Source organism: Condylura cristata, unplaced genomic scaffold (assembly GCF_000260355.1).
Source record: "Condylura cristata isolate star-nosed mole 26May11 unplaced genomic scaffold, ConCri1.0 scaffold00023, whole genome shotgun sequence".
NCBI lineage: Eukaryota > Metazoa > Chordata > Mammalia > Eulipotyphla > Talpidae > Condylura > Condylura cristata.
The window spans coordinates 35457688-35472608 of record NW_004567124.1 but is presented as its reverse complement, the minus strand read 5'-3'; the positions used below and the strand labels follow the sequence as shown (position 1 = coordinate 35472608).

Here is a 14921-nt window from a genome sequence, read left to right as displayed (position 1 = left end):
GAACACAGTCACTGGCATTCTGTACACACTGACTATGGATGAACATTTTTTAAGCAGGAAGACCTTAAAATTTTCAAATAGTTCATTTTTTTCTTGATGAGATGCTAAAAAAATACATAGTATATGCTGTGCAATTTAGAAATTAATTATATGAAAATTCTTTGATGGAACATCCTCCATATGCCTGTCAAAGATGTCATGTTACTATTAGAAATACTAAATTGGTATTGCGAATAATTCTTGTTTGGTGGGTTGGTAAGTAAAAGACACAAGGAGGATTTACTCTGTCCTTCCTAGAGAATTTTCACTTTTGAAGAGTCCACTGGGTAGGGAGAAGGGGCTAGATAGGTCAGTAGTATCTGCTGGCATACCAACTACAGTCATGCGCATGGGTCACATGTGAGTTCAGATTTGCTTTTGATGGATGACTCCCTTCCCTTAGTCATGGAGCCACCTTGGAGTAAGGGAAAGAAAGAAAAATAAATAAACCCAGGAGTGTAGTTAAAAGCACATGGTCATGGACACTGAGGCTGTGTGGTATTGTGTTGAGGGTTTGGGTTGATCTGGTCTAGGTTTTGCCACTGACTGGTTGACTTGATTCCTGTGGATCTCAGTGGAAGAAAAACTAGATGATTTCAAAGTTATCTACCAGCAATAACAGGTTTATGACACCACTGAGAAAAACAGACTCTGGCAGGAACATGCACCCAGGAAAAATGAGAAATGTGAGCCAAGTCCTATTGGAAGCCAAGAAGGACAAAGAGGAAGAGGCCAAGACCAATGCCATCTTTATGAAATGACCCTATTTCAGGCAAAATTCAAGAGATAATTTAAAAGTTAACTTAGAGCAATACCAAGTAGATTTCTTACCTTCTAGTAACAGCAAAACACAGCGTACACATCCCATGTAAGAGCCTGGAAGCATGCTGCAGAAATTCAGTCATCTTGGGGTTGTCGTCCACTGGTCCTTGCACAGACAGGAAGCAGCCACAGAGCTTGTCTATCAGGCCTATGTTCACCATGTAGCTAGATGTGGAAATGGGTGTTACTAATTTGTGCAGGCCAGAACAGTTCCCCTTCAAAGATAAATCTTACCAAACAATAAAAGCAAATGTAACAAAGGTGTAAGTAAAGTATCTCAAGTAGTCATTTCCTTAGATTTAGTTCTGAGCGATCACTATTTTTCTAAGTTATTCTTTGCTCTCTTCTGGTAATTCTGATGCTATTTTTTGAAGAAAGATTAAGGAAAATGATTACCTTATCATCTTGATCTAAATTGTTTGCCAATAGTTGTAATGATTTATAATGACCTCTACAGTATTGAAGAGACTTTTTAAAGTATGAGGGAGTCAAATTCATCAGAATCCAGTAGTTCTGAAGATAATATATCACCCAGATACTCCTGTTTTAGCTTAACCTTCTAATACAAATAGTAGGTTCTCTATTTTTAAAAACTCTATCACCAGTAAGAATATAACAAACAGTGGAATATAATGCTTTCTCTTTTGAAAAGTACCAGTCCTGGGAGTTGACAATAACATTTAAGAAGTTGCTTTCATCTTTTTAGTCCATTAAAGTTTTCTCAAGTTGTTTTTTTTAAACTGAATCAACAAAAGTAGCTCTTTTATTTAGTCCACAAAGTAACAATCATTGAAAATAATATTTCAATACTATAAATGACCTTGTAGATAAATCTGCTATATATAGAGATTTTCTGACTTTTCCATACTGCTGCCTTAGGAAAAGGACAAGAATACAAAACACACCAGTTCTGAATATCAACATGCAAACTTTGAGTTGTGTGTAAGGAATTGATACTTTTGTTCCTAAGTGTACTAGAACCCTACTGCTGCTCATTTACCAGTATAGCTTTTTGTAAAGGGATAGAAAATCTGATGATTAATTCGTATTTGGAGCTTCTCACAAGTTTAATACTTTAAAGGTGTAAAATAACACTAGAAAATGTATTCACCTGGGTTACTGAGCATCTCTACCATTTTAAATTTGGAAGTATGAAATGCTGGCCACCAGCCTTGTTCTCTTATAATGAAGGAAACTGAGGGACACATTTATGCATACACTAAGTGCTACTATTAAGTGACCTAATAGAATGGGACCTTTAAAAACTGCTTATATATCCAAAGAACTTTTCAATTTAGAAAATGTTTTTACATTAATCATCCCAATCAATTATCCCTTGGATGCCCTAAGGGAGCAGTCAGTGACAGTTTTGGTATCTGTCTGCTCAGCACATTCTATTTTCCTATTCCTGGGGTACTGGCTGGTTTTGTTTACTACAGACTTTTGTCCCCCAGGCAGGAGCAACATGCCCCAGGAGAATCAAGAATGTTCATTACTTTGGCTATCACAAAGTTCCAGGAATGGGTACATGACCGCACTACCAACTAGCATCTTCTGTGGGATTAATATATGACCCTAGGAAGAATCCTTCTCACTGAAAAAATCTAAACTGAGAAGGGTGAGTTGGGCCTTACCTGACACATGGAGAACATATGTTTATAGAATTAAGTCAAGCAGAGTAAGCAGAACTGAGAAAAGAGATAAAGCCCACAGGGTATAATTGGAGACTTACCATCTGCCTCTAAATGCTGATTTTCCATTTACATAAGCCATTTAACTATATTTTTTTGGGGGGAGGGGCTTATGTTACCTTGAATTAAGTTTCTAAAAGGGATCTAACGATAGAAAGTGGAAAATTATTTCTCTTATTAGCAAGGTCATAAAGGCTAATTATGGTAATTTATTCAGTATGTAGCATTGAAAAACAGAAGCATAAAAATTGTCCATAATTTCACCAATGATAACCACAGCTTGATGTTTCTTTTCATCTTTTTCTATCTCTATACCCTTTCCCCCCTCCAAAAGTCTTTTTTTTTTTTAAAAATTTATTAACTTATGCCTACAAGAACTGGGGTACAGGCCAGAGGTGCAAGGGATGAGAGGATTCACCAGAGACAGAGCAGGGAACAGAACAGGTGGACTGACTGAAATACACTGCTGAGGGGAGCAGCGGGCGGGTCAGGAGAAGTTTGCTGCTCCATGTGGATCAGCTCCCTGGCTGGGGATCAAATTTTGCTGCAGTGGCCGTGGATAGCTTTAACCTGCTGTGTCACCAGGGAGGGCCCTCCCTTTGCAAAATCTTATACAGTGTTTCAAAACCTAAATATTATTGTCCGTGTGATACCATTTAACGTATTTCCTGTAAAATATGTGCTATGTATTTCCTGTAAAATAATATAGATTCTGGAGGTCTGATTACATACATAAACATCATTTTTAATTGCTGAATTACATTCTAAGTATTTCTGGAATTTTGCTAGTTTTTAATATTCACCATTACAAGCCATTTGTGATATTTGTGTGTTAATAAGCTATTTATGTACATTTTATTTATAAAGCTTTGCCAATGTTTAAACTGCTTTCTAGCAACACACACACACACATACACACACACATCCTATATTTTCTTTATACATTAATCTGTCATAAAACATATTAGCTGTTTCCAGGTCTTGGTTACTATAAATGACACAATTGAAATGGGCATACTGATACCTTTCTGAGATAGTGATTTCTTTCCATTGTATATATACCAAGAAGTGCAGCTGTGAGAAGATCATGAGTTTTACCTTTCAGTTCATTAATGTAATGTATATTAGAATTTATGTTAGCTCTATTATTTATTTTTTGAGGCACATACTATTTTCCATAGTAGTTGCATGAATGAACAATCCCACTAATGCACACAAGTTTACCTTTTTCCCCATCCTTGACAATACTTTTTAATCTCACTTTGTGATACTCATTCTGATAGGTGTGAGGGGATCTCTCACTGTGATTTTAATTAGCATTTGCATTTCTCTATGCTTGGTAATGTTGAGCACCTTTTCACATATCTATTGGCTATTTGTACGTGCTCTTTGGAAAATGTTTATTTGGGTCCTTTGCCCACTCTTTAATTAGATTATTTGGGCTTTGGTTTTTTGCTATAGAGCTGTAGAGGTTCATTAACCTGTCATCAGGTAAACGATTTGCAAATATTTTTTAACATTCTGTGTAGGACACCATTTCATTTGTTGACTGTTTCCTTTGCAGTGCAGAATCTTTCTGGTATGACATAGTTCCACTTGTGAATCTTTGTTTTTGTATATTGAGCTTTTGGTGTCACATCTAAAGTATCATTGCTAAGACCAAGCCAATGTTTTTTTCTAGGTGTTTTATGGTTTCAGGTCTTGTAAGTCTTTAATCCAATTTGAGTTAATGTTTTGTGAGTAGGTCCAATTTCACTCTTTTGCAAATGAATATTCAGGTTTCCAACATCATTTATTGAAAAGACTGTCTTTTTCTCATGGAGGCATCTTTGTCAAATATTTCTCAACTGTATATGCATGAGTTTACTTCTGGGCAATCGATTATGTTCCATTGGTCTATGCGTCTTTTTGTATACTGATAACATGCTGTTTTGATAACAATGTCTTTGTAGTATACAGTAGTCTCTGAGACCTCATCTGCAGGGAATATGTTCCCAGACTTCTTGGATGCCAGAAACTATGGACAGTACCAAACTACATATCTATTATTTTATCTATACTTGTATACCCATGACTAAGTTTAATTTATAAATTAGTAAGAGATTAACAACAAAAATTAATAATAAAATCGAAAATTTAAATAACATTGTAATAAAAATTATGTGGTCTCTCTGTTTTGCACTCTCAAAATACCTTAATGTACATAATATTTTTTGGACCATGAATAGCCACTGGTAACTGAAACAGTGGAAAACGAAGTCACAATAAGAGGGTATACTACTGTAGTTTAAAATCAAGAGTTCAGTTTTGTATTTTTTCAGCAGTTCCATATTAATTTTAGCATTGATTCTTCTATTTCTGTAATAAATGCCACTGAAATTTTGATAGGGATTGCACTGATTTGCCTTTGGGTATTATGGATATTTTAAGAATATTAATTCTTTTTCTCATTATGCAGATATTTTATCTCTTTGGTTCTTCTTCCTAAATATTTTATTATTTTAAAGATTTATTTATTTATGCATACAGAACTGGGGTGCAGGTGTAGGGGTGTGAGAGGATTTACCAGCAACAGAGTGGGGAACAGAATAGGCAGACTGATGAAGTACACTGCTGAGGGGAGTAGTGGGCGGGTCAGGAGAGATCTGCTGTGCCATGTGGATTACCTCTGGGGCTGGGGATCAGGCTGGTGATTGAACTCACACTGAAGTGGCTGCGGCTCACCTGCAGTGCTGTGCTTTAACAAACTGTTGCACCACCAGGGAGGGCCCAGTATTTTATTCTTTTAGTAAAATTATAAGTGGGGTTTTATTTTCTTTTTTCAGAAAATTGCACAGATGTACACCAGCAAGGAAACACTGATTTCTGTAATTATATCCTGGATCTTAACTGAAATTAATTAAAATATTTGTTATTGTGGGTGGTGCTTTTTGGTAGTCATCAGTCAATGTTAATTCTTCCTTTCCAATTTGATGCCTTTTATTTCTTTTTCTTGATTAATTTATTTGGCTAGGACTTTATGTTGAGTAGGAGTGGTAAGAGTGTGCCCTTTCCTTGTTCCCAATCTTAGAGGAAAAGTTGTCAATCTTTCATTGAGTTTAATGTAACTTGTCATATGTGGCCTTTACTGTGCTGAGATATAGTTCCTTTCTACTGAGAGTTTTTATTATGAATGGATGTTGAATGTTATCTATTCTTTTTCTGTAGCTATGAGTAGATCATATGAATTTTACCTTTCAGTTCATTAATGTTATGTAACATATTTTAATTATTTGTATGTACTGAACCATACTTGCATGCATACTTGATCATGGTATATGACCCTTTTCAATGCTGATTTCACTGGCTAGTATTTTTGCAGATATGATAATCAGGTATTTGCCTTTTGTAGATTTTCTTTTTTCTTGTGGCTTTCTTATCTGACTTTGATATCACAGTAATACTATCCTCATAAAATAAATTTGGGAGTTTTCCCTTCTCTTCATTTTATTGTAAGAGTTTGAGAAAGATTGGTATTAGTTTTCCTAAAACGTTTGTTAGAATTTACCAGTGAAACCACCTAGTACATTCAGAGGTTTTTGATTACTGATTCAATTTCCTGACTTGTTTCTGGTCTATTCAGATTTGCTATTTCTTCATATCAATCTTAGTAGGTTGTATGCTACTAACAATTTGTGAATTTCTTCTAGGCTGTCCAATTTGTTGACATTTAATTAATAATAATTCATAAAAATATTATTTTTTATTTCTATGGCATCAGATTTAATGTTCCCTTTTATTTAAAATTTTACTTATTTATGTTTCTTTCTCTCCTTTCCTCTCTTCCATACTTTGATCTAACTAAAGGTTTGTCCATTTTTTTCCCAAAGGGCCAGCTCTTTGCTTTCTTAACCTTTTAAAACATTTCCCTATTATCTGTTTACCTGCTGTACTCAGTTTCTAATTTCCTTCTTTCTACCTTAAGGCTTAGTTTATTTATTTTCTAATTTCTTGAGGTATACCAGGCTTCTATGTTGTGTTGGGTGTGTAGTAAGCTGTTTGCATGTACTCAATTACCTACCATGAAATTGGTGGGAATAATACTGGTGACTGAACAGCCATGTTATCTGTCTTTGTGTCTTTTTATCCTACTGGGCACATATACTTATTTTTGGCTTTGTCAGGAAGTTCACTGGTTTGTTCAGGCAAATTCAAGTTTAAGTCATTAAAGCTACTAGCATTTCATCAGGTAAAAGGAAAGCTAATGCAAACAAAATGATTTAATTTTAAATGAAAGTTTTCATTGTTGGCAGAATCCCAATGGGGATTATGGTCAGTTCACTCATCTGAATTTCCCACCACACTGCGCTAGATGGAGAAACAAACATTACTGGTAACACCTTCAAAGTTGTTTTTAGAAACCTTGAGTTCACATAATTTCAAATTGGTCAGTATGGTTTGGAGATTCAACTGAAAATCATTTTTTCCCTACAAAGTTCACAAACTCTTCAAATAATATGTATAAATTGCTTCATCTTTTCCAGTCATCAATCCTTAGATGAGCAAAAGAGTTCTGAAATTTTTGGATTCAAGAGGCACATGAATTACATATAGCTTACAGAAAATAGTGGGGACAGTTTTGAAAGTGCATTATTCAAATTGCAACATTTATTACTTTTTCTATGTTGGATTCGGTGGTGAGCATAAGAAATCTATCTCTTTGACAGTCACGTCACTGATCAAAAAATAGTTCACACGTAATGTGTTTTGTAACACTGGAGGAAGCCCTATATCTGCAAGTATCTTTGGGCTAGACATTTGCTGAGATTATCAAAGTCTATTTATTCTCTAGAGAAGGGATTTTTTTGAAGACAAGCAAAACACTATGTGAAAGAGGCAGAGGTCATACACAACTGGCTAATTTGGCAGGAGCGAATTCTAGTATTTTTCATGGTTTTTTTTTTTTTCACTCCAGGTTTCAGATTTCCATACTTGAGATTGTGATTTTGGGGATTTCAGACTTTGGGAATTTTGCTCTTTTGGGATTTCAACATTGGGGATTATAGCATTCAGAAGACCAGATAAAAGGCAAGTAGGGTTAGATTCCTCCAAGACCTCTCCTTTTGGCTTCTGGATAGTTGCCCTCTCCTGCATCTTAACATGGTAGTCTCTCTCTGTACATTTGCCTATTGTTCTTAAATATGGGTTTTTACAACTAAAAAAAGTCCATACCTCCAAAAAAATACTGGCAAACTACAAAAACAGGCAATTCACAAAAAGTACAAATGGTCAGTGAACATCGAAAAAGAATCATCACTGCTAATATAAAAATGAAATATCATTTTCCCCTTTTAGTTTGGCTAACATTCAAAAAGAATGATGAGAACAAATACTATCTAGGTTGAGGGTACACATTTTTGTGTAGATAAATTTGGCAATATGAATTAAGACCCTTAATATATACTTCTTTGAGGCAGGGCCCCCTTAATTATTAAACCATACCTCACTGAAGGGCATCAGGTGCAGTTTTCTTTTAGCCCTAATGAGGCCAGTTCCAGCTGTGATTCCTTGGAACCCTCAGCCCAGGAGCCTGCCCTGACCTCAATGCAAGGAGCAAGTCTGGACAAGGGCAGAGCTTTTCGCCTTCTCTCTCAGGCTCCAAGAAATTGGAAATGGGCTTAAGAATGGACCAATTTAATGGTGCTTAACCAGCACCAAACAGTTGGGATTGGAGCCCCACTCCTTCCCTGATTCCTAGTGTTCAGTTATAAAGTCTTACTGGTACAGTCCCCTCAACCCATCTTTAGGCAGTTATGCAAATAGAGACATTAAAGGGGCATGAACCTCCCGACATGACTGGAGATACTATGGATGCCAATCAACTATAAGGACCAACTAGGTTCAAGAGGCAACACCCTGCAGAGTACTTAAGCAAGGCTCCAACTAGCTTGTGCATAGAACTTGGAAAAGGATTTGAAAGGAGCTTGAAGAGAGAGTTGGAGAGACAACTCTGGCAGACCTTCACTAAGCACCATGCTTTCACAGAGCTGACATGTGACTCTGCTTTGACACTGCTTGCTGAACAACACCAATGGCCCTGTGCTGGGTGTTCTAAAGGACTTGGTTGCCTTATGTTTTATGCCAGCATCTCTGAGAGCTATAACATTGGCCTCTGCCTCTAACACATCTGGCACCACTCACTGGGGTTGGTGCTTTTGGCCTGGCCTCTAAATGTTCTTGCTGTCTGCTGTGGTGCTGTCTCTGATGAGACCTTTGTCACCTTCAACCTCTGAGACCTTCGAGAGCTTCCTGACCTGAGAACTTCGTGACTCAACCTTTGAACCATTGCTACTGCTTCTGTCTCTGCTTCTGCCTCTGTTATAACACTTTACTCTCTCCCAAAGTCTCTCCTTTGTTGTTGAACCTAGAGCCTGAGCTGTGTCTCACAACTTCAGTATAGGCACATGGTGAGAACTTACCAACTGTGATATTTTGACCCCACTTCCCTGGCTTTTCATGGTTACACTTTGACCCAGAAATTCTACTTTCAACATTTATTAAAAGAAAACAATCAGTTGTAAGGACAGGCAAGCCTACAAAAAAGTTCTCCAAAGTTATATGTAATATAACTTTGATTTCAAATCAAATCAATGCCATATACTTGGAAAACCACCAAAAACTAATTTTCAAATTTCTGTTGATTTGGAAAATAAAAAAAGGAATGTGAGCAAGACATGCACACGTAATAACAATTTTTTCCTAGTTTACTGAATTTATTGTACTTTAAAAAAAATGAATAATAGTTTATTTTCACATCATTTTGCGCATTTTCCCATCTCAGTTGTAATCCTCTCAGGCTTCTCATCACTAAATCACCCATGTGCCATCACCATAGTCCAGTGCATTTCCCTCCCTTCACTGTTTTTGATCCCATTCCCCACTCTACTCCCATCAAATGTCTCTGGTATATAGCTGTTCATTATTATTATTTTCTTGCTTGGTCCGTTATACTCCTGCTATGATTGAAACCATCAGCATTTTTTCCTTTTCTTTCTGGCTTATTTCACTAAGCATGATCCTCTCGAGCTCCACAATGAAACTTTTGGTTTCACTGATTTTTTTGGACTGTTTTTCTAACTTCCATTTCATTTATTTCTGATTTGACTTTTATTATTTACTGTCTTCTACTGGCTTTTGGGTTATTTTGTTGTTCTTTTTCCAGTTATTTAATGTGGGAGATTACGTTGTTTCTTTGAGTTATTTCTTGTTTCTTTATGTGAGTCTGTATTGCTATCTTTATGTTTTCCTCTTATAACTGCTTTTAATGTGTCTCATAAGTTTTGGAGACTTGTGTTGTCATTATCGTTCTTCTCCAGGTATTTGTTAATTTTGTCTTTGATCTCCTCATTGATCCTATGGTCCTCCAGTAGTGTAGGTTTCAGTCTCCACATGGTAGGTGGGTTTCTTGCCTTTTTCATATGGTTTAATTCTAGTGTGATTCCTTCATGGTCAGAGAAAATAGTTGGTATGATCTGATCTTAGCATATCTATTGATATTTATCTTGTGACCCAGTATGTGGTCAATCCTAGAGAATGATCCATGTGGATTTGAGAAAAATGTGTACTCAGATTTTTTGGGATGCAGTATTCTATAGATGTCTGTTAGACCCATGTTGTCCAGGTCCTTGTTCAGAGCTTCAGTGTCTTTGCTTATTTTTTGTCTCATTTATCTGTCCATTGTTGAGAGTGGCATATTGAAGTCTCCTACTATGTATGTACTTTCTCTGATACACGTTTTCATAGATGACAATAGTTTCCTGGTATATTTTGGTGCTCCTTCATTTGGTACATATATGTTGACGACTGTTATGTCTTCTTGTTGTATTGTCCCCTTAATCATAACATAGAGGCCTTCTGTGTCTTTAACCCTTTTTTAGTTTGAAGTCTATTTTATCTGATATAAGTACAGCTGTTCCTGTCTTCTTTTTTGGTCTATTTGCTTGTAGGATTGTTTTCCATCCTTTTATTTTCAATCTGTTTTTATCTTTTGCAGTTAGATGTGTTTCTCATAGACAGCAGAACATTGGGTTCTGGTTTTTAATCCATCCTGCAACTCTGTCTTTTATTGATGAGTTTAAGCCATTTACATTTAGATATAATATTGATATACTGGCTCCTACATTTGCCTTTTTTTTTTTTTTTGGTCCCTTTGTATTTTTATTCCCTGTTTTGAACTGCTCTTGTTTATTCTTCTATTGGATTTGGTTTGAGGGCTTCTTGTAGTATTTTTTGGAATGGCGGTTTAGTCATGACAAAATTGTGGAGTTTCTGTTTGTCTGAAAATGTCCTTGTACTTTCTTCCTTGAGGAAGGAGGGCTTCACAGGATAGAGTATTCTTGGTTGGCATTTAATGCTTTGGAATTTGTTGAGTATGTCCCTCCACTCTCTTCTTGCCCATAGTGTTTCTTCAGAGAAGTCTGATGTCAGCCTTCTTGGTTTCTCTTTATAGGTTGTTTCTTCCCTGTTGTCATTCTCATTATCTTTTCCTTGTCTTGTATTCTTGGTAGTTTTACTATGATGTGTCTTGCTGTATTTCTACTATTGTCATGGCAGTTTTGTGTTCTTCTTGCTTCTTGGATTTCTACTTTCATCTCCATATTAGGGAAATTCTCTTCTATTATCTCTGTGAATATTTTCTCTATTCCTTGGCCTTTCTCTTCACCTTATGGGATACCTATAACTCTGATATTTCCTTTCCTAATGGTGTCAGATAGCTCTTGAAGTGTTCTGTCATTCTTTTCCCTTTATACTTCTCTTTCTGTTTTAATTCTCTTTACTTCTGTATCTTTGAGGGTGCTGATTCATTCTTCCATTTCATCTATTGTGTTTTGTTACTTTTCCCAGCATTTTTTAAATCTCTTCTATTGGCCTTTTCATCTCCTGCATTTCTTCTATTTCCTTTTTTAATGTCTTATTTTCTTTCTTCAATTCACTGATTGCTTGTCTCATATCACTTTTTTCTTTTTCATTTCTTTCATTCATTTCCTTGTTTGCATTCTTCAATTCCTTGATGGCTTGCCTCATATCACTTTTTCTTTCTCATCTTCTTTTTGTTGTTTATCATGATGATTCTGAATTCTCTATCTGGTAGGTTGAGCAGTTTTCTATTTCTTTGGTGATTTTCGGTGACTGATTTTTTTTGTGGTGAATTTTTTCCCCTGTGGACTTGCTTGAGTATTTGTTTTTCTTTTCCCTGTCATATATTTTCTAATGCTTTCTATTTGTTGAGACATGGTATTGCTATTACTGACTGGCATTCTTTCTGGCAGAGGGACTTCCAGACACTGCAGTTGTGGAGGGTCTTCTGAGCCTTGTTTTGTTTCAATGTCTCCTGTTTTTCTAGCCCCTACTATGTGGAATTGAATCTGTTGTCTCAGTCAGTTAACAGTCAGTGGTCTCTTGTGGTGTTCAGCTTCTTCTGGTAACACGCTGAGTCCTTGTCTCTGGAAGGTGCCTGTTGATCTTTGTAGTCTTCCAGTGTCCCAGGTTCCCTCTATGCTTGGGTGTGCCCATGAATGGTGGGGCGCATTAGAAGTGTTGTAGGTCTCCCTGCAGCTGAGCCTGTGGTTGAGCCATTCACTGGTTTTGTTTACTTTCTGAGCACTGTGAGCCTTGCAAGGCAGTGCCTTACTGGCTCACAAGTCTTCAGGCCAGTGCTATCCAGTAACATCTTGAGTCCTAGCTTCTGCTGTGGGGGCGGGGAATCCAGGGGTGCAGGCAGTGCCAGAAGGGCTGCAAGCCTCCTTCAGCGCCTTCAGGGCTCTTTCTACCCACTCTAAGCAGTCTCTCCCTGAGCAGTTTTTCCCCACTGTTTGGGGTCCACTTGTAGAGCTGAGTTGTCTCTTTAACTCCAAGGCTTTACCACAGGTTTTGTGGGTAGATGCGGTAAGCAGGTAGACCAGTAGCCAGTCTCCCTTCTGAGGCACTTCCTAGGGCCTCTCTATGCTAGGATGTGCCCATGGAGGGTCGGGGAAGTGTTAGAAGTGTGTAGCTTCACAGGGTGGGCCTGTTTTTGATTTATTTTAACCCGTCTTTTCCCTTTTTACCTCTGGGGCTTTGTGAACTTACTGATCCTGCCTTAGTGACTAATGGTGGGAACAAGCCTCCTGGCTTATGCTGTGGGGGTGGGGGATGCAGGGAACTCTGTAAGGGTTGCAAGCCTTGCAGCTACCCCAGTCACCAGTCCCTCCTCCCCACCTCCCGGGCTCTATGTGCCCACTCCAGGCAGTCTTTCCCTGCACCTTGGGTTCCACTCACTGAGCTGAGTTGTCTCTGTTTATCTCCAGGGCTTTAGCGGGGCCGAATGAGCAAGAAGCCTCCCATTTGAGGCACTGCCTAGCACCTAGGTGCTCCTGTATTGGAGCTGCAGTCTTTCCCCGCCAGCTTGGGTTCCACTCACCGAGCTGAGTTGTCTCTCTTCAGGGCTTTAGTGGGGCCAAATAGCAGCAAGCCTCCAGCCTGAAGCACTTCCTAGTGCCTGGGCGGTCCTGGATCAGAGCTCCTCTATTGAAGCTCCCTGATTGCCGATTCTCCCTCAGTTATATTCCTTTTAGTGAGACCAGGGTGTTCTCATTTGGGTTGAGCCTCATAGTATGTAAGTCTACAGTCCGTTTTTAGTCTTATAGTCCTTTGTGAGCTTGGATCTAGTAATCTGGCATCTTCACTTTCCCACAATCTTGCCGGATCCCCCCCATATTACAATTTTAAAGAAAATAACCATGCATACATGCACCGAAACCATAATGAACCCAGTGATTTTCTTTGGGTAGTTTGATTAAATTTTGTTTTGTTTTGAAAAAATATCCACACTCCTTGTTGGGCATACACACCACTTTTTTTTTATAATTAGGAAAAAAGTTATTTTGAAAAAGGAAACAGTGGCTATCTGCTACTACAAGAAAGCCTGAACAATTTACAGTACCATCAATTAAACGAAGCTGGTAAATTGAGAGAAACCACTAATACAGAATCAATATCTGCTAAAGATATTGCATGGTTTGTGAGGAGTCTTTGACTGTGCTTGATTGCTGGGTTAAATAACTGAATGGGGTGATGTTGTGACTTATAAGGACAGAGAACACAGAAAAGGGAGCTTTTTGGGAAAGCTTATGCATTCATTTCTAAACTTTGAGAGCATAAGGTACCTTTGGTGCAACCTGGTACTTAGGTGGGGGCAAGGGTCTGTTGGTCAAGAAAGTAGCAGACTAAAATATAGTTTAATAACTTCTTGATTATACACCTTATGCTTGATAATTTTTGATTGATTTCCAGAAGGCTTGTATCAGTCTTTTGGTCTTATCTATTTGCCTCTTGGTTAAACAGTTTGATTTCCCTATTTTGAGAGACAGATACAAATTTCTAATTGGACATGATAAAAAGAATTACATTAAAATAAAAGATCACTAATACTCAAAGCAAGTCTTTCTTGTGAAAGACCAAGCAGGAGGCATCAAACGTTATTTCAAGCTATATAACCTGTGTAACAATTTCAAACTTATTTCAAACTGTATTATAATAAAGATATAGTAAATAGAACAGCATGGGATTAGCATCAAAACAGACAGAATCAAGAGAACAGAACCCATACAAACATGTCAACTACTATTTAACAGGAAGTGAAGATATTCAATGAAGAAAAGGAATAGTATCACCAATAAACGGTGCTTAGAAACCTGAATATTCACTTGCATAAGATAACTTAAGGAAATAACTACATGATTGGTTTTGGCAATATTTTTTGGAGAGCAACCATAAAAAGTAACATGTCAAACTAGTCTGTGCAGCACAACAAATGCAGCCACCAGCAAAATAAAGAGGAAAACCAACAGCATGGGAGATGTATTTTTAAAGTGCATATTCTAATCAGGGATTAATGTTCAAAATACATACTGAACCTTTAAAACTCAATACAAGAACAAATAATCCAGTTAAAAAGGCAGACATAGTACCCAACTAGATATTTTTCCTAAACACATAACAATGGTCAACCATTACACAAAAAGGTGCTCAACGTTAGTTATTATGAGGGAAATGCAAATCCAAACTAAAATAAGATATTACTCTCACATCTGTTTGAATGACTATCAAAAGGACAATAAATAACAAAAGGGGTACTCGTCTACCCTGCTAGTGGAAATATAAATTGTTGTGGCCACAATGGATAACTATGGAAATTAAAAAATTAATAAACCTACATATGATTTATCAATTTACTCTGGGTATATATTTGAAGAAAATGAATCACTATTTCAAAGAGATAGCTATACTCTCATGTTCAGCTGCATATTAAAATATTGCAGATATTTTAATAGCTAAGGCATGGAAACAACC

General features: G+C 37.2%; 1 protein-coding gene across 4 annotated transcripts in view; it reads right to left on the bottom strand.

Annotated features, from left to right (window-relative positions):
- The window catches only part of SCAPER (S-phase cyclin A-associated protein in the ER), a 398115-nt gene that overhangs the window by 46004 nt on the left and 337190 nt on the right, over window positions 1–14921 (bottom strand). For all 4 annotated transcript variants that reach the window (XM_004688004.2, XM_004688005.2, XM_012728648.1 and 1 more), the window contains exon 26: window positions 871–1026. In XM_004688004.2, the coding sequence (XP_004688061.1) occupies window positions 871–1026 (156 nt within the window). The remainder of the gene's footprint in view (window positions 1–870; window positions 1027–14921) is intronic.